Genomic DNA, 27,774 nt, shown 5'->3' with positions numbered 1-27,774 from the left:
AAAAGTCATATTGTTATTCATACCAGTGTGCTCACACTGTCTGTCATACATAAACACACACGCACTTACATTGCAAGTGCACAGGTTATATATTCAACCGAGGCTGGTGATGTTGGAGCGACCACCAGGGGGTGCTACAATGCGGTGGCCAGACCGACGAGGGATGTTGTCGTCCATCTGCGCACCTATAGGGAAAGAACAGACATAAGATATGAATTGGTTTATTTAAATATTGGAAAACTCTTCAATATATATTTTAGATTGCATATTGCATTATTTGTGAAATCCAGATACATTGCTGTTATTGCTGAAGGAAGATATTTAAGGAATCAGTAAATATTAAGACATAAAAATGGAAATCTTTGATGGTATACCTGACAGGCTGAAGTTGGACTGGTGGAGATTGCGTATTGGTGGTGGTTGGTGAAAGGTCGGTGATGTTTTGGCTGATGGAGCAGGAGTAATATATTTGGGGGTAGGGACGACATCGTAGAAAGGGCCATCATACATACCACGACTTACTCCCTGCTTGCCCGTCACCTGAACAGAAAGCAAACAGATACAAATACGAAACTATTTTTGATCTTTAGAATGATAGGACTGTCTCACACCAGATATCACAATACTAACTAATGCAGACTCATTTGTTCTAAGAAAGTCAACCAAGATGGAAATGAATGACAATATAATTTAGATGTACAGATTACTGTGAAATTGCATTGCAAACACAATGACAAAATATGAAGATCAATTCTAACCTTAACCCTAACAATGTACAATGAAAACCAGAGCGTGCCATTAAGGTTACACAGACAGAACAAAAAAAAGGCACACCTGCATTCCATGACTATGAAAGGCATGACGGGCATGATATGTAATGCAGCATGATAGTGTTAGCATGTCGTGTGACGTTGGCTGTGATGCATGTCGGGGTGGCAGCACAAGAGTAGTGGTGGGTAAAATGAGTGACTATCTTTTGTTAGAATTTCATATTATAGGCATGCAGATAAAGTTACTGAATGTCCCGTACAAGATGATCCAAACAACGGCAGATTCACATTCGCGAGATCAGTCAGTGGAAATTAAAACCAGCGGGAACAATTATGAAAGCAAGTTACCTTGAGTGTGTGCTTGACAAATGCATTTGAAATTCGATTGCTGTTCCATGCAGTCTTTTAATCGAAAAATGTCTTTCTTTTTTTTTTACAATGACAAAAATATGTTTTTCTTTACCTGGTTCCGAAACTTAAGACGCTGGTAAGCATGGTCTGGGAAGTTCTTGCGGGGAATGAATTGACCGGTACCCTGCTCAACTTGCAACTTGCCCCCCTCGTAAACCACCCGGCCATGACTCAACACCAGCGCCGGACCCCCTCTGCACTCCAGACCCTCAAAGATGTTGTATTCTGAAGCCTGTTGTGCAGAGGGATAACACACACAAGACAAAGAATGAGGGACAAGACAAATTACGCAGAAAGATAAGAGACAGCTCGTCCATTTCCCCCCCTCCAGCCATTTCATATACTGATACCCCTACTCTGTCTTGGCCCACTGTGCTGCTTCAGTTGGCATTGCATCTAAAATCTTAATGAATGTGGTACAAAATGCATCAGTTGAGAAGATGGGGGGGGGGGGGTGAATAAGTAAAAAGCTTAGAGTGTTTAGGAGTGGCAATGTAAACACGGGGGGGATGGGTAGGAAGATGCTAGCACAGAATGGGTGAAGGTTGAAGGGGGGGATTAAAACCTAAAGGCAGCGCCAGTCCGGATTAAGTCTTTGAGCGTGGCAGAGCAGACTGAATACATGATCCATTGCCTAATATATTTTACTATACTGTGTCAAATTGCTAGGGGGACAATCTTTCATCTTGAAGGCCATTCTGCTTAATTGGAATGTATAATTGTTTTTGACATCTAAAAAGGTTCAGTCAAATAAACTGCTTTTATTTTTTTATTTGTCTTAATTTGTCTTTGGATAATCTGCCTATACCCCTGGCAGATATATAAGATTTAAAAAAACGAATAAAATAATAATATATTCTTCATTACATTTTGTTGGCAGACACGTAAAAATCAAGGATTAAAAAACTACCAGTTTCTCAATGAAACCACAGTCCTCGCCGTCAAAAGCTTTGATGTTCGTTGAATATTTTAATACTATTAGCATGACAAATGAATTTTCCTTCACCTAATCTAAAATTATCTACATGATTAGGTTCTGAGTGACATAAACAATACATTTTTTTCTTGTATATTTTAGTTGAACTGACATAAATAAAACTCATCACAACTTGTAAAAAAATTTCCAACTCTAAAGTACATATCAGGGTTTTTTTTCCCATCTTTCCATTGCTCTCTAACACTATTCATATAAATACACATTTCCCACAGCCTTTCTCCAGCCTTCCATTTATAGAAAATGATGCAGCACTTGAAGATGAATTCAACTGTCAGGACATCACTGTAAATATGCAGTTACCCATTGGAATCTATTAAACAAGTCATCCATTGTCTTGTCTTGAATCTTGTTTCATCTGCTCTCACCGACTGCTGGAGTTTTGCACTGATGGTCTTGATGCTGTCAGGATCCCAGATGACAATATCAGCATCAGAACCAGCTGCAATCCGGCCTTTGCGTGGGTACAAGTTGAAGATCTTTGCGGCGTTGGTGGATGTTACTGCCACAAACTGGTTTTCGTCTATCTTCCCCGTGGCCTAAGAAACAGAGGCGTGGATTTCCACCGGTGTCGATTAAACACACGCTCATAGCTACACAAAACACATGCATCTATGTCCTCATTCCTCACCACAGCCTTGTCCCAGATGAAACCCATCCTCTCCTCCACTCCGTTCACTCCCTCTGGGATCAGAGTGAAGTCATCTTTACCAATTGCTTTCTGGGACGTGCTGTAGGCACAGTGAGCACTGCCAACCACCTGGAGGTCGCCACTGTATCAAATCAACAAAATGATCCTGTTTGAGCTTTGAACTTTTACAATTTGCCCCCTAAGGAATTAGGACGTTTTTGAATTTTCCAGCTGGGTTTCGGAATTCACGTGATCGGTTGCTGGATATTTGATTACAACAGTCAAGTAATTGTGATAAATGCGAAGGAAAATATTTCAAGTGTCGGTCGCCCGGTTTTTTAACTGATTTGACTTGAAGGGTTCCAGCACAAGTCATGTGGTGGACCTGAGCCAGCAGAAACCGGTTAGAGTGGTGCAGCACAGATGAAAAGCCAGTTCATTAAGGCTTGCCTACAGCTTATCTCAAATGCCCACGACAGTATTTCCATATTAAAAAAACATTCTCTTTCCTCCCGAATAATTAAGAGGAGGAATTTAACATAATGAAGAAAGAATATTAGTGTAAATTCTCATATGAGACCTTTTAATCATGTGTTAATTATAGTCATTACCTCATGACACTGAGCTGTGGGAACACCACCAAAATTGCCATGAGAGTATACTTATTAAGGGGGGGGGGGGGGGTGATGTGCTGCTCTCTTGTTTTGCATCTGTGAGGAAGAGCCTAAAAATACACCCCTACCACTTCTTGCAGGAGTAGCAATACTGCAATACAGTTTCACACCGCCAGCCTGACAACACAGACACACCCCAAGAAGCTGATGCTACTGAGGAAGGGAGGAGGAAGAGAGAGGAGGATGAAGGCAGTTGGTAGTCAAGGCAACCGATGATGAAGGGTTGTAGTTCCTGTGCTATTTATGGAATCAGGGACAGGCATGTCTGAAGCACTTTATCCCTCCCTGATACCCATTAAGTACAACTTCAATTACTATTATTAGTGTTTTCTACACTTTCTTATATTTAAACTGTCTTACAAATAATGATACCGTTCTTTATTTGAGACTCATTTGATCTCCACATACAAACACCTTCACCTGTGAAGAGGCTCTAATGTAGCGTTTTGTTGTAAGATGAACACTGAACTAGCTTCTGAAGGCAAGCAGTGACTGTTAGATCCTTGTTTCGCATCTTCTTTTGTGTCATTCAGCTCATTTGCATTGAACGTTTCATCGAGGTTATAGCTATATTTAGCAATTTATCTGCCCATGCTCAACACTGATATGTGGCAGCAAATATATTGCAGATTACACACTTTGTCAGGGTCATCAGAGAATTAGCATCACATATTGGCAACTTACATTTGGAGCTTTAAGCGCATTCATTAGTTTAGTTTTAGTTTATGAATTTGTTTTGAACAGTCACAGTTCAAAAATCATAAAGACTTTTATAAAGAAACACAAGTAATACAAGAGTACTGCTCAAAAAGGAGTGGGAAGAAGTAAAAAAAAAAACTTATTAAATCCTTACCCTCTCAAAATATAGCAAACATTACATTACATCCTGCAATTCAGTAACAAAAACACATAATGTAACTACAAATCAATACATAGTGCATCATGTGCATAAGTCACTGAAAAGGTTGAGGATGTACCAAGCAAGCAGTGTGTGGAGGTGATCCGGAGTGGTGGGGTCAGGACTCAAAGGTGGAGAGGTCACATAAGCAGCTGCTTTGGCCCAGTTCTTGCTCCAATAATGAGATCCATCAGTGGCCAGGCTTGCTGTAATCGGCTCCCCAAAAACAACAGAACCTAAAAAGAAAGATTGCGTTAAGGGTGAGGGGCCAAGATTTTAAAAATCGATCAGAAACACAAGAAGAGTCATTGAAATGGATTGAATGTGTGTGAATTAAAATTCACTTAGAACTTGCCAAGGAAAAATTAAGCAGTAAATAAAGAGAGGATGACCTTTCCTGCGTGCCAGAGCGATCGTGTCTGCTGCACTTTTGCTCATTACTTTGGTTATGTAGACTGGACAGTTCACTCGGTTACCAAGGGTGATGGCCCGGAACACCGCCTCAGCCTCCAACTGGAAGGGAAGGGAAGGGAAGGGAAGGGAAGGGAAGCATTAAACGGATGGATGGATGGATGGATGGACGGATGGATGGATATTGCAAAATGATTTCACCTCTTCAGGCCGGCTAAGAGGATGACCTTCAGGTCCTGTGATTCCCATTCCAAGTATTTTTCTCTGTTCCTAAAGCACAAAAGAAAGGAGCAAGCCTCAAACTCAACAACAATAACTGTCAGTATTACACAAAATACTTGTCAAGTGATGCTTTACACACAAGGCTCACGTTTTAATGTTTTAATTGGCATCTCGCGTCTTTAAAATCTCATGTTATGCTGCGCTATCAAATAAAGAAAGTGAGCATTGTCATCCTAGAATGCCAGGTTGTTGTGTCTCTGACTGCTGTCTAGACAACGGCCTCATTCTGTATGAAAGCCAGACCCACAACCCCATCGCTGTTTGGCTTTTGCTTCATCATTATTTGCTCGTCAGAGGGATGCACTTCTGAAGATTTTTTTTCTAATATCACATTCATTTTAAAAGCTATCCCATTCTAAACCATCGGCACCCCCTTCATCATTCATTATTCTCGTTAATCTTAAATTATGTCATGACTTTTGCCATAATTGTCCCATTCATTGGGCCCATCATCTCCTCCACCACATCCACTTCTTCATCACTGCTGTCAGCCTGAACACCACTTTCACCTTCAACCAAATTAATCACCATTTCATCTTCATCACTGGAACAATGGCGGACAGAAATGATAAACCTGTCATATGTGAAGCATTAATCCTCTCTCTCTCTCTCTCTATCAAGAGGAGCACTTTAGAACATGCAAATCTCTTGATTGCAGGAAATGAAAGACTGTTCATAATTTAGTTCAACCATTATAAAGTACATTTAGTGTAAGCCACAGTAAACTGGATTGTATTTAGAACTACTAATGCTAACGGTGGATGTGACATATTATAAGTACGAGTTATGGTTTGCCATTTGCTCCTGACTAAAAATAGATGAGGCGCTTACCTGGCCAATCAAGTCTCCATTCTCTGCATGAACTAACACCACAGCGCCCAGCTGCTTCAGGAAGGAGAAAGCCTCATACAGCTGTGGCAGTCCAAGGAACAAAAAAATGGAATTCTCAAAATGGAAGAGGAGAATGTCACATTTTGTGCAATATTGATGAGTGATTATGAAACCTATACCTCAGAGTCTGACATCTGATATGTGTCCTTGTATGCCATGTACACTTGGAAGGAGTTGATACCTGAGTGCAATGATAGACCGTGTGAGTGTAGCATCGTGTAGCGCAGCCACTCTTTCGAATTAAAACCATAGAAAATGCTGAGCAGCAACTCTAAATGTTACATCTGGAAGGATTTAGTCCAACCTTCAAAGTTCCCCCAAAAGAACGGTTAATCTACATCTGTCTCAACGGTTCTTCTTACAGCAATGACCCCAGCTCTGAAATCATATTGACTAACTAAAGGTTGGCGTACCTTTCTCATGCACCAGCAGCTCCAACTCCTCTCGAACAGTTTCATTCCACTGAGGGATGTCGACATGCATGGAGTAATCGCAACATGCTTTCTGATCTGCAGCTTCTCGCCAGGATTCAAATGCCTCCAGGAGACTACCCCCAGGCTCAGGGGTCACATGGTCGACTGAAATATGGGAGGGGAGGGGGGGGGGGGGGGTCAAAGGTTAAGAGAGAACGAGTGCAACCAATTATTTGAAAGTCGCATTCACAGCAAATTCCACGACCGCCACTACACTCACGGATCATTGTGGTGCCCCCAGCAAGTGCTGCCTTGGTGCCCTGAAGGAAATCGTCAACTGGCTTTGTGCCCAGGTGGGGCTTCATCAGGCAGGTGTTGACATCTATTCCTCCTGGTATCACCATGCGGCCATTTGCCTCAATGACCTTTACACCCCCAGGTACCGCCAGATTCCCCCCGACTTGACTGCCAAGAATGATATGCACGTACAGACAACAGGTTGGATGAGAGTTGCAGGACAGTTGATTGGAAATGATGCATGTATGGATTTGTTTGTGGAGGATGAAGAGATGGAAAATAGCATAAAGTTACAAAATGAAGTAAAAATCCTTGACCGTTGAGATAATCCTGAATCTCTATTATTAAATGACGTCTTATATACGCACTTGATGATTCCATCCTCGATGTAAACATCTGCATGGAAAGACTGGTCATCGTTGACCACCCGTCCTCCTTTGATCAGCAGCCTTTCGTTCTGCATGGAAAACAGGTGGGGGGGGGGGGAGGCACGGGAGGGATTGACTTTAGCTCTAACAATCTGATATATTTCATGGTCATCTCTGTAATTCATTTCTTCAGAGCAAAATGCGCAGAATAATAAAAGCGGCTGGGAAAAAAATGCACTCGTCACACAAGTGCTGCCAAGCTTTGGGTTTCATCTGCGGAAAAATGTCAGCGCTGTTTGCGTTCCTCTTTTAATTGTATTAATTACATGTGTACGGTAATTAGATAATAATACTGCATAATCAAAAAGCAAACTGAATTAAAAGAAAGAACACCCTCAGGAACTTGTTTTGTCTCCACGGCAACCAGTGATCGCCCATGGTTCAAGATGAAGGTAGCTGACTCTTCAGAATTATTTTTTTTTATCAAACAATGTTTCTGTTATAATTATAATTATAAATGTGACATGTCATGACACCCTAATGGTGAAACTCATTGTAGACATGGAGTGGATTATATGGGAATTTAGTGGACTAATATCCGGAGAATGGAAGTCTACAAAAGGAACGAGTCCAGTCCCACGAATTTGTCTCATGCAAATCTTAATTCCTGCGGAACTGCAGGTCCGACAGAATTAACCCAGAAAACTTATAAAGAGAAGGGGCCTGATGCTCTTTGCCACCGACCTGATTTAAGAATGTAATCCCTTCCCTGCCGGCACTGACAGCGCGGATTTACGCGCGCACACGGACACACGCTCCTCAGCGGCTGTCGCTTCCTGTCAGGTCGAGGATGCCGCTAGTTGCGGGTCTCAGACATGTTGTCTGCGCCCCCCGCCCCGCAGGCACCACTTCTGCTATTGTATCTGAATGCCTTTGTGTGTTTTTTGTGTTTAAAGAGATTCAGATCGACGCCATGCATGCGCGGAGTCAGATTACAGGTGACTGTCCCGAACGTGCGCGCGCATGCAGCGGAGTCTGTCTGTCGCTGTCCAGTTCAGCACCACAGATAAATAAGAGGCGCTGCTTTTACGCGATAGTGCGTGTCCCATCTTTTTTTTTGGGGGGGGGGGGGGGCGTAATCGTCAGCCAAAGTAGCCCATAACTGCAATGCAGCATGAAACTTCATCATTTATGCAGGCAGGGACCTGGGGGGGGGGGGGGGGGGGGGGGGGGACACAACAACATCGGCTTACAAAAAAAATATTCGCACAGATTTCATACTTTCAGTCGTTAAATCTGATCGTTCCGTTTTTCTAAATTGCCAGCCTGCTGAGAGCCACTGGTGGGCCCGTCGGCGCAGTGAAATTGTCGGTCCTACCTTCACATCTGAGCCTTCATCTCTGGCTGGATCGTGTCTCAGCTCAACACCTGTACAGCCATTACTGGGCGAGCTGCTCACCGGGCCCCCCTCCTCTTCCTCCTCGACAGGACCGCCGACGTCCAAGACTCTCTCTCGGCTCCCACTTCTCGGGGTGCGGCTTCCTTTTCTCCCCACCGCGTAGTTGTGGAAGTCTATGGACTTGCTTTCATGCGCGCCTTCCACGGAGCTGAACATCCCGCAGCTTTTCCTCTGCGTGGACTCGGAGCCGATCGGCCCCGCCAGGTAGACCGGCAGCTCGTCCTCCCGGTTCCACTGCCTCCTGCAATCAGACATTATGGTTTCCCCAGGAGACGCAGATTGAGCCAAATCTGACAGCGATGAAGAGGAGAGAGCGCCTGCTGTGTTTTACGTCTAACCGGGTTACCGACAGCTCCGCCTCTTACGCGCACGCCATAACGCGCATGCAGAACTTATGGGGCGCACAAATCCCCCCCCCCCCCCCCCCCCCATTGAGAACTGCTCTCTCACTCACACACGCACACACGCACACTCAAGTGAAATGGTCCACTTGCATTGGTCCAGTTTTGACAGGAATGACCAGAACCCTTTTATTTTCCTTTAAAGCAGTGTCATGACGAGGTTTGCTTTTATTCCGGGACTGACCTTGTTTGCTGATTTGAGAGTGAGAAGTGAAGGTTGGAAGACCATGCAGGGTTTCCTGAAGGGGGGACCAGGATTTTACTTATACCCTACCGTGGTTTCCCACCAGGCAGTCCTGTTGTCAATAGGTGCTAAGGGGTCTAAAAGGCTGTGATTTTTATAATCTACATTAATTATTTGATCATTTATTTCAAAATATCAAGCATCCAAATGCAGCCTCTTGGGACGTCACTAACCAACTATTTGAAACAACAGGCTGTATCTTAGCGATGTCATTTTTTTTTTTTAAAACCAAATTGTTTTAGCCTGGGTTAAAAGTAACAATGAATCCATTAAAATCAAGTTACAGTTCACCTAATTCATTCTGCATGTACGTTTAGTCCTTGTGCCACATGTGAGGACGTATGGCGCCCCATGGCTGACAAAACATGAGGGCAAAGTTAGACATTTATATTTGTGTCAAAGCAAACTATAACGACTGGGAAAATATTTACGTTTAAAAAAAAAAAAATCATTTCCTTTTGCATTTCTAAGAAAATATATATATTTTATTGTAATTTTCAAATAAGAGTTAACACACACATGCACACACACACACACACACACATTAACAGATACATCTCAGTTAGGTTGAAACGTAATGTTTTGAATAAAACCAAATCTGTAACTCAAGATTTTGCCATAACTTTATTTCATACAGTCAAGTTTCACCCCAGATGTCAACTGTAGCATTTTACTCTTTGTATTTGAGACCAAGTAATCATTTGGGATTTCAGATATAACATGTACACCATTTAAAAGTAGACAAATGTTACTATTTCACGCTCTAAGCCGAGGAACAGAACAAACGTTAAAACCGTCTGCTAAAAAAAAAAAAAAAAACACCTAATATATAATCTAATAGCCAATCAGGTATAGTGCGATTGATTGACATTTGTGTCACCCTATCGGGGAGGAGTCTATTTCAGGAGGGCTTGCCATATGATACATCTATATCTGTTGCGTTGTGACAGGCCAGACGTGCGCAGGCTTGTAATGTGGACAGTCTCTGGTTTGGAGCGCACAAAGCTCTGCCTGGGCAACAGGCACACCTTTTAAACGCAGGAGGACTTTTGACTTTTCTTATCCTGAAGAAAGACTCCTTTAACCAGCAGGCATGTTTTCTTTATGTTGGTTTGCTTGGTACGTCTGTGGGTTTTAATGTATGTTATTTACTTGTCATGGCAGAAGTTAGAGGCGATGGCGCTGAATAATCTCACATATAGTATTTTGTTTTTCAGTATTGATGCATTTATGAGAGCTTTAATATTGATCATGTCAATTTAGAGTTACGTTAAGATTAATTCATGAGATTACATCATTGTCTTAATAACTAAGAACATTTTACATCATCTGCCTGAATTTCCCTCTGGGATTAATAAAGTAGTCTGAGTCAGAGTTCTGAGCTGACTGTCAGGAAATTTCCTTCTGGGATGAAGTGGAGTAAAAGTCTGAATATATTTTTGATACTGGGTGTGGCCGTCATTCATTAAAGTAAACATCTCATTTGTTCTTTTCCAGGCAATATGGAGAAGGATTTACCATCAAAGCCAATGTCTGACAACAGCCAGGGGGGAGACCCCATCCTGCCTGGAGCCTCCCTTCCCTCCCCCAACTCTAATTCTCCTGATCCTTTTCACCCCACCAAATCTCCATCCTCTACAGAAAAACCAGCAGAACTGAAAAAACACTCTCATTTTCCACACCCATCAGCTCGCAATGTATCTGAATTAATGGATTATCCGCAGCCTTTGGAGTCAAATACTCAAACGGTTCCCCCAAAACCCTCCTCTCCGAATTCAAATAAAACACCACAGTCTACCTCTGACGCTCCAACCTCCCACATGTCACCATTGTCTGAGATTTCGCCTGCCTCCTCCCAATCAGTTTGCTTAGCCCATGACACAAGTGGTTCCTCTTCCTCCTCCACGGCCAGTGGAAACACTCCTACCGTCCGCAGGAAACATACATTTGCCTCTGTGGCCAAAAGGGTGATGATACAGGAAAGGCTAAGGAGAGATGAGGAGGATGCCAATTGTGAAGAGGATGGTGAGAATTTCTTTATTATTATCTGAATTTTCTGGCTCTTGGTCTCTTGCTCTGCCAATGTGATTATCCCTGTATTGTTTTTAATGTATTTCCATGCTCAACAGAGTAACCCTGCTCTGCCTTGAATAGGGATAGGCCTGTTTATCCAAGTGGCCACGGTGTAGAGTTAATTACATTCATTACTCTCATTATAAAACTGCTGGTGTAATTTGTCTATTGCTCAAGTTCAAATACCTGTTGAACCAGTGACAGACTCATCAGACTTAGCGTTCACACAAAAACATCAACACAATATATAAGATGATGAATATATTCATAATCAGCATTTTGATCGTGTTTTTATGAGCGTGATAAGATGCTAACGTTGCTGATCGATATCAAATCTGTCAGCAGATCTGCTATCATGATTTTATTCTCTTCCTGCCTGGAATCTGGGTATATGATTACACTCTTTCTTTTTGCCTGACAAATATAAAGATTATTTATATTATTTATCAGTTACAGTCACTGATAGCACTTCAGTGCTTTACACTTGTTCAAAAATGTCTTTATATTTCGGAGCTGTTACAAATGCAACGAGCCAAGATGTTTCACCAAAAAGAGGTTTCATGTGAGAAACGGTACATTTTGAAAAATGTCATAAGTGAAGAAGTTGAATTCCTTTTGCTCAAATCATGATGGGCAGACAGCTGTCACAGAAATGTAAATCTATGCAAGCAGTCATGGCTGTGCCTTAGGACCTGTGTCCGAGCACATAGACTGATGTATGTCTGTTAGTTGTTTTTCATATTCTGCGTGGGTTTTCTCCGGTTTCCTCCCACCTCCAAAAACATACAATTTAGGTGAATTGATTATTTGATTGATAATTGATACATATTAGGAAGGGTTTGCTCATCACAGGCTGGGAACATGATACCTGTAAAGAAATTTACACATGCACTACAATAAATATTTACCTGCATGCAGGTTTGGTAGCAATAATCTTTTTAATATCAATTAATTCCAGGTATATGTATTGATGTATCAAGGTCGATATTTGTATATTTAAGGTTTCTCCCTCTTCAGATGAGGAACCAGAAGAAGATTTGTCCTTAGAGCAGATTGAAGAGAAAGCAGATGCTGGTGAGGCCAGAGCCCAGACCCGGGTGAGTGAAAGTATCTGCACTTGGCATATTGTTGTTGACCCTGCTGGCCAGACTGGCTATGAGCATGTGTCTATTTTTAGATGCTTGGAAGATGATCCACTGGTTTAAATAAGATACGCCAAAATCTTGTCACACACACACACACACAGAAATGATCATGAGCACTTATAGAACTGCAGTATTGAAGTTAATTTGTCCAACTGATAATTAAATATTAGCTTGCACCCAATCTCTACCGCGAAAAGAGATGTAAGCAGGAGGGCGAGAGAATGAGATTAAACATTACATGAAAGACTCGCCACCGCTGAAAGGCAAATTTCCCAAGTTGCTGTTTAGCTACAGCAGCATTAATATGTCATGTATCTGTACATAGAAAACACATATCTAATCACAGGGGTGTGTGAGAGACGTGCCCAAAAACAATACAGTGGTTAGACAAGCGTCATAGCTGACATTGTATGTTTTGATAAAACAAAAAACAAAAAATGATGTGATATCATAGCTTAATGTGTCTGAGACCTAGACAGGATTATATTCATGTTGAGTTATGCCAAATGTACACATGTCTCATCCATCTGGGAAATCATGCAGTTGGTGTTAACTGTCGGGGAGGAAATTAAAGTTAAGATTAGAAAACAGACACTTGATACGCCACTGGGGGCCCTGCTAGCGCTGGTAATTAGCCGTGGTCGAGACACTGAGGGACTAAGAACCTGTCTTCACTTGATTCCATGAACTTCAAAGTGAACTGAACTAAACATTCAGAATTATAAAAGGATTCTAAAAAAATAATTGTAATTTATGTTTCAGTGTTTTGTAAGGGCAAGCATAACTAAATATGTGGGATTATTTATTCACGGCAACACTTATGTTGGAGGAATCCGTGGTCCAGTGGTGCATGGACTATCTCTCCCACAGACTGCAGAGCTGCGTTTCAGGTACCATCCTGCCATTTAACATCGGGGATTCGGCCCGCCCTTGCTCTGGTCAGAATACCGTGCAGTTTTGTGCCCTGATCTTTGCTGTAGCTTGCTGGGCAAGAGCATAAGTGTGGCAGACAGGAACAGGTTGAAAACCTGTTCTTGATCATTAAAAAGGCAGGCTAATCTAATCTGTGACAAATACTTGTGTCAATAAGCGACCAGTAGTATTATCTCACCGAAATCTGAATTCCACTGCCACTTCTCTTCAGCTGGGACAGCACTACTTGATTCTTGCTGAAGAAAAGGATGCAGAGCGAAATAATCGCCTTGCTGTTGACTGGCTGATTAAAGGAGCGAAACAGGGGAGAAAAGATGCTGCAAGACTTCTGCAGCGCTGTTGGATCCAACAAAAAGGTACTAACGTCTTTCTCACAGGATTCATTCCATGCATATCCATGTTGACATTTTTTTTTTTTTTTAAGATCTTTAGCCGTTTCCTTTGTTGGTCATCCTCAACTAGGAATCACGCCAGAAAATGAGGAAGATGTGCGCAAGTTGGCAACGGAGAGTAAGTTTGAGCTGGCAGTCCGTAAAGCAGCCATGACAATGTACTGGAAGCTCAACCCAGACAGGAAGACGAAGGTGGCTGTGGCTGAGATACTGGAAAATGTCAGTCATGTCAATGCAGTGCAGGGTATGGCACGCACACACACACACACACGCACACACACACAAACACACGCACACCTTGCCTGTCTTATTTCAAGTCCTATTCCTGGATGCAAATTCACCTGTGCCTACTCAACTTCACAAAAATTAAAAGGTTACATTAAGGCAGGGAGAGGTGTTTGAAAAATTAAAAAGAAGTTTAAAGTGAACACAAAGTATATTGTGTATATTGTATCAACAATTCAGAGCAAGGAAAACAATTTATACAAATTATTTTAATTGTAAATCTTCAAAGTCTGTACAATGTGAAAAGAACAACACATTGGAAATCTCTCTCTCTCTCTCTCTTGCTTGATGTGCTGCACATTGCATATGAGGCTCAAGTATGTTGTATAGCCGTCATTGCTGATCAATGCATCATATTGGCCTTGGTCAATTCAGTATTTGCAGCTGTCATGTTGTAGGAGGGAAACCTTTTAACCTCACTCCTATTGATACGGCAATTTCTCACCAATAGGTGGCCCTGCAGGCAAAAGTCCTTCCCCAACAGCAGGTCAGACCCATCGTGTATTGAAGAACTTGGTTAGCAAGCGGTGTAAGTTTCTAGACTGACAGAAAGACAAAGATAATTATGTGTCCCCTTACATAAATTACCTGCTCTGTGTACTCTCAGCCACAGAGTTGGTGGATCTGGAGGACTTTGTTGAGATGACTAAGAAGTATGCACAAGGTATCGTCCCCCCGGGCCCTCAAAGTGGCAGTCAGGTCTCAGCCCAGGCTAAAAGCCCTATGCCTCAAGTAAGTGGTAGGGAGGTAAATAAATTCACACGACAAGATAATGGATGAGTAAATAGAAGAAGGTAGATGTCGTTTTATTTTTAACCATAACTTGTTCGGCGTGTGTTTGGCTTAAAGGGACAGGCTGAGACGATCCCAACAGGATGCAGGAAGGCCCACAGGTGTTCTTGGGGCTTTGGCCAAACTGGGATGATGCTGGACTCTAAGCAAGCTGGAGCCATTAAAAAAGCCATGGACATGAAATCACGCTTAATGGTATCCTAATTATATTTTGTATTGTCATATATTCTATTTAGTATTCATAATAACAGATCTCTTGAGTTTCTTTTGTTTGTAGAAAATGTCTGTTAAATTAATTATTTATTCTCATTCATAGTTTTTTAATGTGATTTTCTCATACTAGATACTGCAGTACCCACTGCATACCATTGTTGAAGTTAAAGAGCACCTGGTCGACTGGGCATCAAGGGCTGGAGTCCAGTGGCTGAGCACAATCATCCCAACGCAGCACGTCAACGCTCTTATTTTCTTCTTCATCATCAGCAACCTGACCATCGACTTGTTTGCTTTTGTCATCCCTTTACTTGTCTTCTACCTCTCCTTCGTCTCAATGATCATCTCTACACTGCGTGTCTTCCAGAGCAGCAAGGTGAGCGCAGTGCAACGACTGTGGGACGACCCATTGCTTTGCCAATGGAAAGTTATGTTGCTTCATATTTATTTGTTCCATCACAATCCTGTGAGAAGTGTATTGTATTGATCTGTCACTCTTTTTGCACACTGTAAAAAGTGATAAATCTTAAAGCAATTTTTTTAAAGCAATTATTTCAAAAAAGTGCATACATTTGCAGGAAATCTAAAATAGACTGGGAGGCCCAGTGGAGGCCTAACTCGTGACTTGAAAATAATTGGAATAATTAGCAGTATTACTGGTAATGATTTAGTATATGATGTTCAAATCCTGAAGCTTTTGAAGACTTAAAAGCCATATTATTTTCAACTGTTAGAAATGACTTTCTTTATTTGATCTCTGATATTTTTTATTTGTTTCAGGCCTGGGAGAACTTCAGAGCCTTTACATCCCTGCTGACACGTTTTGAACCTGGCATAGATGTGGAACAGGCCGAGACGAACTTAGGCTGGAACAATCTAGAGCCGTACCTCTATTTTATCCTGTCTGTTTTTTTTGTTATTTTTTCCTTTCCTGTCGCAGACAAGGGCTGGATCCCCTGTTCTGAGCTCTCCACGGTGGCCATCTTCTTTACTGCTGTTAGCTACAACAGCCTTAGTCCCACCGCTGCGATGTATGCACGCCGGACAATGGTCATAGAGGTCAGGGGACATGCAATACTAATTTAGTCACACTTGTGATTCGGTCTTTCCAGTTCTTCTGCATGTTGATTGATTTTGTAACTTTCATTAGAATTGCTATATCTCACCGTTTTATTCAATGAAGCAGCAGAAGCTAGTCATCGACAGAAAAATCCAAATCATTGGCTCATTTAAAGAAAGTCCACTGTCTCAAATTTACACTTTTAACAAATTAAATGATCCTTGCTTTCAACTGTATTGCCACAGGATAATAAATACAATTGACAGCAAGTATTTACAAGTACAGTTTGTTTAAAAGCATTCTGAAATTAAATAAGATTGAATCTGAACAAAAAATTGTTGTTTCGTATTTGCATTAAAATGAGCAAAAACATTTTTTTAAATGTGGTCAGTCTTGGTTTTTTATTCTGATAGACTTTAAAGTAGAAAGAAGTGATTGTTTGTCTTTTGTTTTCTTTTAAATCAGGTAGCATCATCCCTATGTAGCCTGACACAGTTCTTACCAGAGAATATGACAGGGCTTCGTCTCTTGGGACGCACTTTTGCCACACTGCCACTAGGGGAGTCAGTGGTGCTGAAGCTCAGTCTTCCCTGCCTGCTCTATATTTACCTCTTCTATCTTTTCTTCAGGTAAGCGATAGCAATTCAGCAATTTGGTTGGTTTATATGTCACTGGCCTTTAAAATCTACCTTATCAATTGTTTAACATGAGACTGATTATTTTCTTTGCCTTTTTTCTCCGTCTGTTTTGCCTCCAGCATGGCCAGGATGCGTGGCTTCAGGGGGATTTACTGCTTCCTCATTCCGTACCTGGTGTGCTTCATGTGGTGTGAGTTTTCGGTGGTCCTCCTCCAGAATTCTTCAGCTGTGGGTCTAATCCGCACCTGTGTGGCCTACTTTCTCTTCCTGTTTGCCCTACCTGTTCTGGCTTTTGGTCTTGCCACCATGATCTTCATCCAGGTTTTCAAGTGGCTCCTTGAGCTTGAATTGACAAAGGTGATTGTGACCCTGGTTGTATGTGCAATCCCTGTTACCCTGAGGCTCTGGACACGGTTCAGCATGTCTATCCTAGATATCTTCAGATCTCTGACCCACCGCAGCCCTGTCAAAATCATTTTACTTGGCATCTCCATGGTGATCCTGTTCTCCTCTATCTATGTGTACCATGCCGAAGGGCAGAAGGTGTACAATTCTACTCTAACTTGGAGCCAATACAGCCAGGCATGTGGGCCGCCTGCTTGGGAAACTAAAGGCATGGCCAAGACACAGATCTTCTGTAGCCACCTGCATGGACACAGGGTTACCTGGACTGGACGTTTCAAGCAGGTCCGTATTACCGAGACAGAGAATGGTGCACGGTCTGTCATCAACATATTGCCAGTCTTCATGGGAGACTGGCTGCGCTGTCTGTATGGAGAAAGGTATCCCAAATGTGAGCCAAAGAACGCTACAGTTGGAAACCTAACAAGTGACAGATTTGCAGGCAGTTCTGCATCTGTTTCTGCTTCACGGCCGTCACTGCTTCAAATGCAAGAAGAGGAGGAGTTGTGTCAGATCAAGGTTCTGGCAAAAAAAACCTGCCATATCAAGCGTTTTGACAGCTTCCGCTTTGAGGTGACATTGGGGATGATCAGACATGGAGATGTGGATGACCCGAACCGAGATATAATCTTAATGGCTAGCCATGAATTCAGGCAAGTTCTGCTAAATCTAAATGCAGGAAACAAGGTGGAGTTCAGTATCAAACTGGAGGGCCGTCTAGGAGCCAAGGCTCCGGCCTTCGAGTTGAAGGCGATTGACTGTCTGGATTGTGCATCGTCATTAATGATTGGAGGTCGGCAGGTGAAGATAGAGAGAGACTGGAGGCGCACCACAATGAGGGCTCTTAAATTTGCATTTGATTTCTTCTTTTCTCCCTTCTTGTCAGCTAAAATCACTGATTGAGAAGAAGAAGAAAAAGAAAGTAAATGAAGATTCAATAATAACTCTTTTGGAATTCCCCAAGATGCCCTGTTTACCATTTCTTTTAATATAATCATGCAACTGGAGCAATTCATATTGTACAATTTTATCCAACAAAAAGACAGCTCGTGACAATGTGCTACATTTCTAAAAAATATCTGAATCTAGAAAATTATTATGTATTTTAATCACTTCCAGGTAGTGTAAATAGTTTCATTTTCCATGAAAACAAATAATATCTGTGTCCTCCAAAACTCAGATACTCTAACCTGTTAAGTCTGCCACCATGAGCATCATAAATATGCAAATTAGAAAGCAGATTTACATTAAAAACCCAGCTGCTCTCTCTGAAAATGCAGTTGCAAAGCCAAAAACAAATCTAAAAGAAATAATTATCAAATGAACTGGCTGTCACAATTGCTGTGCATGAAAAATGATATTAAATAAATGATAACACTCTTACCTGAAAATGAATCATGTTAAGCCTGTATACTGTGAAACAGAGTGCCTTTTTATTTTATAGATGATTGAGTTTATGATCGCATTTAACGACTACTGTACTAAAATGCTGCACTTTAAAGCTATTGCTCCCCCCCCCCCAATAAATACCCTACATGGGCTTTCCATTAAACATATACACAGACATGAAAGGATCCATGCAACAGATTTGTGTCTGATCTCACTTTATTTTGTTAATGCACTTTCCTTTGATTCATCTATTTGAGTTTTGTTCTTTGTATTGTTAGATTTATATATATATTTAAAGTATGATAGATATACAGGCTAGTAGCATTGAGAGATAGCAACATGCTGTTGCTCCTGAGCACAAGTCCTCTCAAGATCACATACAACCATATGTGATAGTGGTGAAGATGCATCTACAACCTTACAACAGCTTGCCCTGGCACCTTACAATTTCAACCAAGCATGTATTGTATTCAACACTGAGCGATAGTGAAGACCAAATGATAACAGTAGCCCAAGACTTTAAATAAATCTCTGTAATTATTCAAAAACTAAAATGAAATGAAATGTGAGAAGAGAGCAGACAAGGTCTCCATACACATAGTGAAACTGTTAAACTGATGAAACTGTCTAATTTTGAAAAAGAGGAAAATAACTTAATATTTTCCTTTGCAACCAACTCCATGACTCCGCCTGCTTGATTATACACCCAGACCACTGACAAGAATTTCCATCAGCATCAAGGACACTTGAAAAACAAAGCACTTCACTGAAAACAATCAAATCTCGACACCTGACTCCGATATGCAACCCAAAGTGCCATGTGGCACTGTGAGGTATATGGCGTAATGGCATTTAGAACCTGTGATATGGTAAATGCACATGACAATATAATCATTAGACATTTCAGGAATGCACAAGAGGTATTACAACCTCTATTCTTCAAATGCACAGGATGAAAGCTTACATGCCACTCACTTATTAGAATAATTAGGGGTATTTTGTATGAATAATGTGCTTGGATGACATTTATTTTTTCTTGATTGTATGATAATGTTTTCAAATTGTGCTTACGCATAATAAAACTAATACTGCTCGTTTTAAATTTGCATAACACATAAATTACACTTTTGTCTCATCATTTGTCACCAATTAGCCTTCATTTTGGTCATGTTTGAGGAAGATCTGTATTTTCGAAAGTACCACCTACAGAAGATATTCAGTCACATCAGAAGCAACTTTAGATCATGATACAGCCATAATTAAAAAATCAAATACAGCACTGATCTGTGCCCCACTCAAGCCCTCTCTCCAACCATCTATCTGCATACTGCTGCAAAACAATCCTTTGACATCTTCAAATTGAACAGCGCGATTCTGCAAGCTCATATACACTGAGGTTAATCGACTGCGAACAAGACAGAATGCCTCTTTAGCTCTCCGGCACCAAAATTGGCATTCACCTGAAAATAGAGAAACAGAATGCTTTCAGCTAACAGTAAAAAGAGCGTAACCCTTGAAGAAGAACTTGTGTTTTGATGCTGCACTCTTTGTCTGTTCCTTAGTGCAGAGTTATTGCAAAGTGACTAGGGCAATGATTACTGGACATTTACACATGCAATCTCCATGAGCACTGCTCTAAAGCAGAGGGTCAAGTTTCTGTCGTCACCGAGAATAAAGAACAATGCTGTAAAAAATAATTGCACAATTCTGCTGTATAATAGAGGTGCAAGAGTGAAAAGAGTACTTAACTTTTGATGTCCCCTCTGGAAAGATTATCTAGCCCACCCAAACTTTCATAGCCATGTTCCTTCCCTGTCTTTTCCCTTTGACTGTGTTGAAAGTTATCAGTGTACACCAGTGAGGAATGCAAAATTGTGTGGTTAACAGCAACGAGTCATTGCAAAGGGCGAGGTGTCCCTGCACCTCTTTCTAATTACCCCGCCATTGGGGACTGTCTTCAAAAAAAGTCAGAGTAGTCATTCCAAAAGCATGTCCTAACGGGAGTTGAGCAAACACAACTATACGTCTTCCTTCGGTATCGAATGAAGCAAGTCATTTTTGTCTCCAGCCCAACGTTCACAAACACAAACCTATGCTGCAACTCAATCTGTGAAATAGCTTGGCTTTTATTAATGTTAATAACCTCTCACATGGGCCGTCCACTCCCCAAGTCTCTGTAAGAGGTCCACAGACAGCACGTTTGGGTTGTTGTCTGTGACAGGGACTAAAGTATCGCGCGTCCCACTGCCCTCATGGCTGTCACTGTGTCTGTAGTTCCGGTCTGACACGATCCTGGAAGATGTATAAATTGTTGGTGGCTGCTATGGCGATGATATTCTCAGAAGGGTGCCAAGCCATGTGCAGGATCTTCTTTGTAAAGTCCAGGCTATCAACACCGACATCTCCGCGGCGACGTTTACCACCTGTATACACACGTCGGGTTCGCAGGACAGCCCGAGGCTTGCTGCTTTCTCTCCAGGCCTCGAGGGTTACACCTCGCCCCGTCTCCCTGTCAAACATCCTGAAGAAGCTGTTGTACGCCCCCGTCATGATGACGCTGAGGAGAAAAAGGCATGTAGGGTTGTGCAAATGAATCCCTTGTGGATGGTAAACAGAAGAGAGACAATATATCTGCGTTGAATAAAGACAAATGGACTTGTAGCAAAAGCCTGAAGATGTTTCGCCAATCATCCAGGAGTCCTTTTTCAGTTCTGAACAGCTGGTGGGGAGTTCCAGATATTTTAGGAAAAAGGAAGGCATTTATTTTCAGATGACCTCTACCTCCTTCAGGTGGGGGCCTACAGCCCATAGGTGAAAACTATATGAGTGGGCTTCAATGACTCTCATCATGACTAGTATTCTAGCTTTTCCTGCAAGTCCAGTTTACTTTATTCAACACAGAGATCTACCATGGATGACCGAGAATCTCCACAGACAGATGTTCACAGGAGAACGAGCCTTAAAAGCAGAGGTGAAGGACTGAATGCAAAGCGTGTCTTTGGGATTGGGTTAAATGTCAGACACAAACAGAGGCAGAGCATTTACTGAAGCACACTGACAAACGGCCCCTCCTTTGATTTGAAACTGATTCAGATACATTCCCCATCCTTTTCTCCTTTCCATCTCAACTACTTACCTGTCTGAACTGTTCCAAACACACTCAAACTTGTCAAAGATGCAGTCGTTTTCATAGAGGGAGCACAGCTTACTCCTTAGATATTCATGGACCTGTGGATCATTCAAACAGTAAACCTTGATGTCAGGGGAGGATTTCAAAATCATCAGTGGTGGTTCACACACAGCAACCAGCGTCTACAAGAAACTGCTCATGTTCACGTTCTGGGTATATGTTCTGTTCATCTTCTTCCTCCTGCTCTCCTAAGACACAGCCTCTTTGGATGTAAGACCAGAATTAAACAACTCAAGCAGCATGCTTGAAGCGTTATGCATCAAATTATTACCTTTAATTATATTATATTTAATTATATATATAATATTTAATTATATATATTATTACCTTTAATTATATTTCATGTACAAAATCAGTGAAATCTAAAAAATTCTCAGTGAAGCAATGTTAAGCAATTTCCACTCTGTTCACCTCGGCTCCTCTGTGTTTGAATTCTGAAAATCTGTTTGACTTCCGAGGCATTTTAAACTCTGCTCTTTGGTTTGAAAACTGAGTTGTTCGAGAACCGATTTGTTTGAGAACCGAGGTTCCACTGTATGCACTTTAACATCTTCACATATAGTTAAAAGGGTGAGGTTAAAATCAATACAGGCAGGCAACACAAACAAGCTACAAGGTCACACATAATCTAGACTAGATAGCGTCCATTCTGTCAGCATCGAACCAGATGGTAGAGATACAGATGTGCTTCCTAACCTGATATGTCTCCACAGGGCCCTTGTCCATGTTCAGATCCCACACCTTGGCGGTGAGATAGTCTCTAGTCAGCAGATAGCGCCCATTGTGGCTGAACTTGACGTCTGACACAGAGGAAATAATCTCTGAGAAGAACGACCTGCTCCCAGGATCTTCAGGTTCCTCAAACACTGATCAAGGACAGAGTAATTTACTTCATTGCTTCCAAAAATGATTTGAGTTTTTGACATTGCATTCCACTGATCCTGCAGCATGCTCACGTTTGGTGTGTTGGTCACAGAGCGCGGAGGCTCTCATGTCACAGAGGCGCAGGGTACCCTTGCTGCTGCTGTACACAAACAAGTGACAGTGGTGCGGGTGGAACTCTGCTGCTGTTATCACCTCCGTCAGGTCCTCCATGTTTGCTGGTTTGATGTCGACAATATCTGAGAGAGAAGTCTGCTAAGGTTTCAGCACCACATAGACAGCGTCACATTTTTAGGAGCTGGCAAATGGAGAAAAAGGCATTCGAGGTAGACAAAATATGATGGCTGGGTGCATGGTATGGTATTGGATTGAAAAATGCCAACATGCTTATCAATTTTAGCTTAGTTTTTCCAATATATTTCATGCTCTCTATGCACCTAAAATAATACGCATGCACACCCTGCTCCTCTCTCTGTTCTATTTGTGGTCGTCCTGCATGGTTCAGAGGAAAGAGCGGTGCTGAGTGAATTATTTAAACTCTTTCCTCATAAATGCCTTCACGATTTTCTAGGTCAGCTTCCATTTGAACGGGGAATCCCCCAATGCACCCCATCAAGCATTGCTTGTGCTGAATACACACAGCACTCGAGTTGAAACAGAAATAGAAACACAGCAATGCACTGTTTATATTAAATGCAGATCCGGATGGAGTGTCTGTGTGCAAGGTTTATTTCAGGGATGGATGGACAGATGGTTTTTCTGTTCACAGTGGTAGTATGCAGTAGTAGGAGACAGCAGGGAAAGACAAGACAAACTGCACGCAATAGATTTCAAATGTAAGCAGTTCTTTCGAGAAGGTTTTTTTATTTTTATTTATTTGTTTATTTTCTTGCTTTGTTTGTTTGTTTGTTGTTGTTGTTGTTGTTGTTGATTTCGTAATTGGGAAAGAAAAGGAAAAAATGGTTGGGATCTCTTTTATTTTTTTATTTTTGCAGGGCCATTTGAAAGACGTTGTGTTTATTTTAAGTAGGAGAATTGAGCAGTATGGAGTTTTATACTCCATGTGGTATTTCCTTGTAGAAGGAAAAAAGGGAAAAATGGCAAGAAAAAAATTATAAAATGAATAGAAAAAAAAGAAGCAAACGATGGGCAGGCCCTTTGAATCTGCTTCATGTGCAGTTTAGCACGCTCGCATTTATTTTTTGTACCTGAGTCGTGCATCCGAACATCAATAGGATGAAATGATTCCTTGTCTAATTAGTATTTTATCAATATTAACACAAAGATTCACTGACAAAAAAGAAATTATAATTTGCTCCAATTAAATATCCTTTAAACATGATTAAAAAATTACATTTGGTTACAACAGACTTTGTAACCCTGGATTTTTACTTTAAAAGTATCTTCCTATTAATATTATATTCCAGATGTTGAATTACTTTTAATGCACAAAATGATCTACTTTGTTCTGGGAATTTCATTGCCTCTGAAACATGAGTCACCTCCTCCAGTAAACATTGCATTTCACACAAAAATCAAGATGTGGGCCAAAAGGTTCTAGGAAGTAGCTGGCCCAATTACATGAACTAGGTCAGATACAAACCAAACAATCCACCTTTTAGTAAGGATACTGAAGCTCCTGTCTGTGATGCCCAGGTGCCACATATTGATACGGAGGTCATCAGCTGAGAGGTAGGTCTCCCCATCACTGTTGACCGAGATTGAGTTAACATGATAGGTGTGTCCATTGGAGAATACTCTTCTCGGACGAACCTCTACCATCAGATCTGTATGTTTCAGCACTGGCACCTGGGACACAAAGTGAAAGAGGGTTGATGAAGGCAGCATGTATTGCAAGTTGTCCGTGTACATGTTTGCTTCTGTCTGTACACCTGCAGAGAGGTGATGGTGGAGACATCCTTCAGTCGTCCCTCGTTGTCTTTCAGGTTGTAGCCCTCCGGTCTCTTGTCTCTCTCACTCACCTTCCACAGTTTAATGGTCTTATCTGTGGCAGGAAGAGTTTTACATCACAGGAAAATAATTACTGTCATCCTTTACCAAGGTGATCCGATTAGCATTTTTCTTTAGCATCTTTGACAATCAGTCAGAATACTTTATTAATCCCAGAGGGAAATTCCATCAGCAACATTGTTCCACTAAACAAAATCAGAAATCAGAAATTGACAGTATGCACATTAGTGCATTAATAGAAATAGAAAACAACAATATTAAGACATATTTAAAAAAGCAATAGAAGGTTACATTGTATCATTTAATAGCCACAGGAAGAAAAGACCTTGTATGACAGGTTATTGCCGCCGCTGTTCTAAAAGTGCAGTGATTGCAATGAATGTGAGGTGTGTCATTAATATCTTTCTGAAAGGAATTAGAACTCATGCATATTCGCAGTTGATGTCGTGTGATCGTGCACGTGCACACATCAAACAGGAATCCTGGTTTGTCTTCGGGTGTAATTTCTTACCATTAGTGGAGAGGAGGAAATGTGCTGCATTCTGCTGTGGCAGCCATCGGATTTTATTGATTTTCTCTTCAATCTCCAGACTCTTCAGGTAGTCAAAGTCCGGCTCGTGGCTCTGGAATGTGCTGTAGACGTTGTACTCCCCAGAGTCCCCCATCTCCCCCACCTCCTCCGAATCCCACTTAGGCTGTCCGGGGAGATGCAGAAAAGAAAACTTTGAGTCTCTAGGATTGCACAGAATGCTATCCTGCTTGTAGGCATCCTGCATAAAGAAAGGGCTGATTATTTCAAGTACTGCACTCTTAAACCAACCTCAATCTCTCTCTGGAAGATGACCACCCTGCCACCTTTATCCCCCGTGGCCAGCAGGTCCCCCGTCTGGTTAAACTCCACCGTAGAGATGACATCAGCTGGTAGGATAATTGGACAATAGGAGGCAGTTTAAACGGATGCTTGTTAGAATTAAGAAGAAAAGGCAAAGGAGAGAAAAATAAAAAAAGGGATATAGAACAAATTAAGTAGGAAGAAAAACAATGATGGAAAATGAATTGAGGGATAATAAGAATTGTGGAAGTGAAGAACATGCCGGATAAATACTGTTCGTGATAACCAGAATAGCTCTTATTCATGAAAACTGGGCCTGACATGAAGAATTATACAAATGCTGCTACTTTCTGTTTGAGACTCAAGGCCACCGATTGAACATTTCTCATTTGCCTGTCACAGAAGAATGTCATAATAGAAAGTATAAAACTCAAAACAGAATCAACAAGGTCCCTCAGAGAGCATTCGTAATGCCATGGCATGTTTAAGGTCAGCACACCACACACACACACACACACACACACACATGCGCATGCCATCTGTTCTACCTTCAGTAACGTAGTCTCGCAGGAAGGTGTGGTTGATTTTGGTGCTCTCAACGTCCTCGCCCATCTGAAGTTGAGGGTGGGTGACCCGCCAGCACGCCCGTCCTGAGGGGAAGGGTCCAGACCAAGCTCTCTCTCCTCGCCCAGACTCCGCCCATGCTGCTTGGGCCTAGCGGAGCAGCCCGAAACAAGGCATCCTGCAGGAAGCCAGCCAGCCGGAGAGAGAGAGAGAGCGGGATGAGATGAGGCAATGGAGATAAAGGTTAGAGAGGGAGGAGACTGAAGGTTGTAAGGCAGAGGAACAGAACAGAGAGGAAGAAATATGATGCGGGAAGTGACTGTGGTGACGTAGAAAAAATAAGAGAGATGTAGATGAAAAGGCTGGGGATGAAACCCGTTTGGAGAAAATGGGGCTGTCATTAGGCATGCTGGCAATACAGGCACCCGTCATGGCAAATGGTGTGACCTTTCTAAGACAGTCAATACTCTCAATTAGCGATGGCAAATATGCATAGAAGCAAATGCTAACCCTAGGGATAGAGGAAAAATAACATTCATGAATGAATGAATGAATGAAAATGAACAGCTCCAACTGCAAGAAAATGACGTGGTGAATGTGAATATGTAAATGTGAACAGCAACATTCACCCACTGTAGCTCAGACAGTGATAAACAGACTAAATGGCTCCTAAGGTGTGGTAGTCCTTTCTGTCTACGTTTAAGATTCCTGCTCTTACAGACACACACACACACACACACACATGCAAATACGGTAGATAGTCCTTGACGGAGATCAGAGGAGAACGCAACGTCTTGCCTGTGCTGCGGGAGAAAGACAGGCCTCAGCTCACCTACCAGTCCACCTGCTTCTGCTGCTATTCCTGCCTCTCTGTCCGAGGGAGAGAAGGAGGAGGGAGGGAGAGAAGAGAGAGCAAGGGTGGCGGAGAGAGTATGAGAGGAGGAAGAGGAGAAAAAAGAGAAGAAGAGAGGGGTAACGAGGAGGATGGAGGTCAGCTGCTTGCTGATACTTTGGTACTGATGATGTGCAGTATCTCCAGTGTCACGGAAGCCTCCTCCTCGAAGAGCCAATCATAGCACAGCTGTCACTGCTAGATCCACCCACTGCAGATGGTGGAGGTTGGGTTGGGGGGAGTTAAAGACGCCAGCAGAGGGAGCAGTATGACACGTAGTTGGGTGTGGCATGCCAATAATATTAATAATAATAATAATAACAACAAATCTCGATATATGTATGATCTATAGTGAATAGTGAATCTTATCTTCTTTATATTACCTAAAATCTACAGAGATAGTCTTTTAGAAATATTTATGAACTGGAAGCACAATGTGGAAAGACGTGTCCCTTTTTTCTAGTGTAGAAACATTTTTGGTGTTATTTTTAGAGTCGCTGAGTTGCATTAAATAGAAGCCGTTGACAAATGTGCCCTTACATCAATTGAAATGTCTAATTCACTGTATGAAAGCCCCATAAGCATTCAGCAAAACCAACGCATCCTATTTCAAAAAATATTCAGGGATTATTTCAAATTATAGATCAAGTGTTATTTAAAAAGCCTTTGGCAACATTTTTCGGATTTTTGATACCACATGTCCATGTTTGCATATTTTTTATTGTTGCCTCTATTGTTGATTTCCTTTTTATTTCCATATTTGTATATGTTTTACTGTTGCTTCTTTTATTGATTGTTTTTATATTTACTCCTGTAGTTCCTATTAATTGTGGCACTCCTGTGGCTCCAGAGACTACAGGTTTGTGACCTGTAGTTACTCTATTCAGCCTCTAGGTGGTAGTGGCGCGCTTTCCCACGGTTGCCCGATTCTGAACCACCGAGGAAGACACCGGCGGACAAGAGACAAGAGGAAGAGA

General features: G+C 41.8%; 3 protein-coding genes across 3 annotated transcripts; 1 reads left to right on the top strand and 2 right to left on the bottom strand.

Annotated features, from left to right (window-relative positions):
* Positions 1–93: 93 nt before the first annotated feature.
* crmp1 (collapsin response mediator protein 1) lies at positions 94–8,754 on the bottom strand. Its single transcript, XM_068751481.1, has 14 exons — positions 8,419–8,754; positions 7,041–7,129; positions 6,656–6,840; positions 6,376–6,540; positions 6,082–6,143; positions 5,903–5,983; positions 4,991–5,059; positions 4,771–4,891; positions 4,458–4,614; positions 2,807–2,948; positions 2,544–2,714; positions 1,234–1,413; positions 375–540; positions 94–185 (listed from the first exon to the last, which is right to left on the bottom strand). The coding sequence occupies exons 1-14, from the start codon at positions 8,752–8,754 to the stop codon at positions 94–96; spliced, it is 2,016 nt and encodes a 671-aa protein (XP_068607582.1).
* Positions 8,755–10,673: 1,919 nt separating this feature from the next.
* On the top strand, positions 10,674–18,670 carry wfs1a (Wolfram syndrome 1a (wolframin)). The gene is made up of 11 exons (XM_068751062.1): positions 10,674–11,169; positions 12,235–12,314; positions 13,507–13,651; positions 13,758–13,931; positions 14,424–14,501; positions 14,580–14,719; positions 14,822–14,959; positions 15,108–15,353; positions 15,758–16,036; positions 16,503–16,666; positions 16,795–18,670. The coding sequence occupies exons 1-11, from the start codon at positions 10,674–10,676 to the stop codon at positions 17,978–17,980; spliced, it is 3,126 nt and encodes a 1,041-aa protein (XP_068607163.1). The 3' UTR covers positions 17,981–18,670.
* A 2,055-nt stretch (positions 18,671–20,725) lies between these two features.
* ppp2r2ca (protein phosphatase 2, regulatory subunit B, gamma a) lies at positions 20,726–25,953 on the bottom strand. The gene is made up of 9 exons (XM_068750531.1): positions 25,890–25,953; positions 25,330–25,427; positions 25,021–25,204; positions 24,431–24,543; positions 24,170–24,347; positions 22,613–22,777; positions 22,353–22,522; positions 21,603–21,694; positions 20,726–21,023 (listed from the first exon to the last, which is right to left on the bottom strand). The coding sequence occupies exons 1-9, from the start codon at positions 25,951–25,953 to the stop codon at positions 20,726–20,728; spliced, it is 1,362 nt and encodes a 453-aa protein (XP_068606632.1).
* Positions 25,954–27,774: the final 1,821 nt, after the last annotated feature.

Source organism: Brachionichthys hirsutus, chromosome 17, assembly GCF_040956055.1.
Source record: "Brachionichthys hirsutus isolate HB-005 chromosome 17, CSIRO-AGI_Bhir_v1, whole genome shotgun sequence".
In the NCBI taxonomy this organism is placed as follows: Eukaryota; Metazoa; Chordata; class Actinopteri; order Lophiiformes; family Brachionichthyidae; genus Brachionichthys; species Brachionichthys hirsutus.
This window is presented reverse-complemented; position numbering and strand designations above follow the sequence as displayed.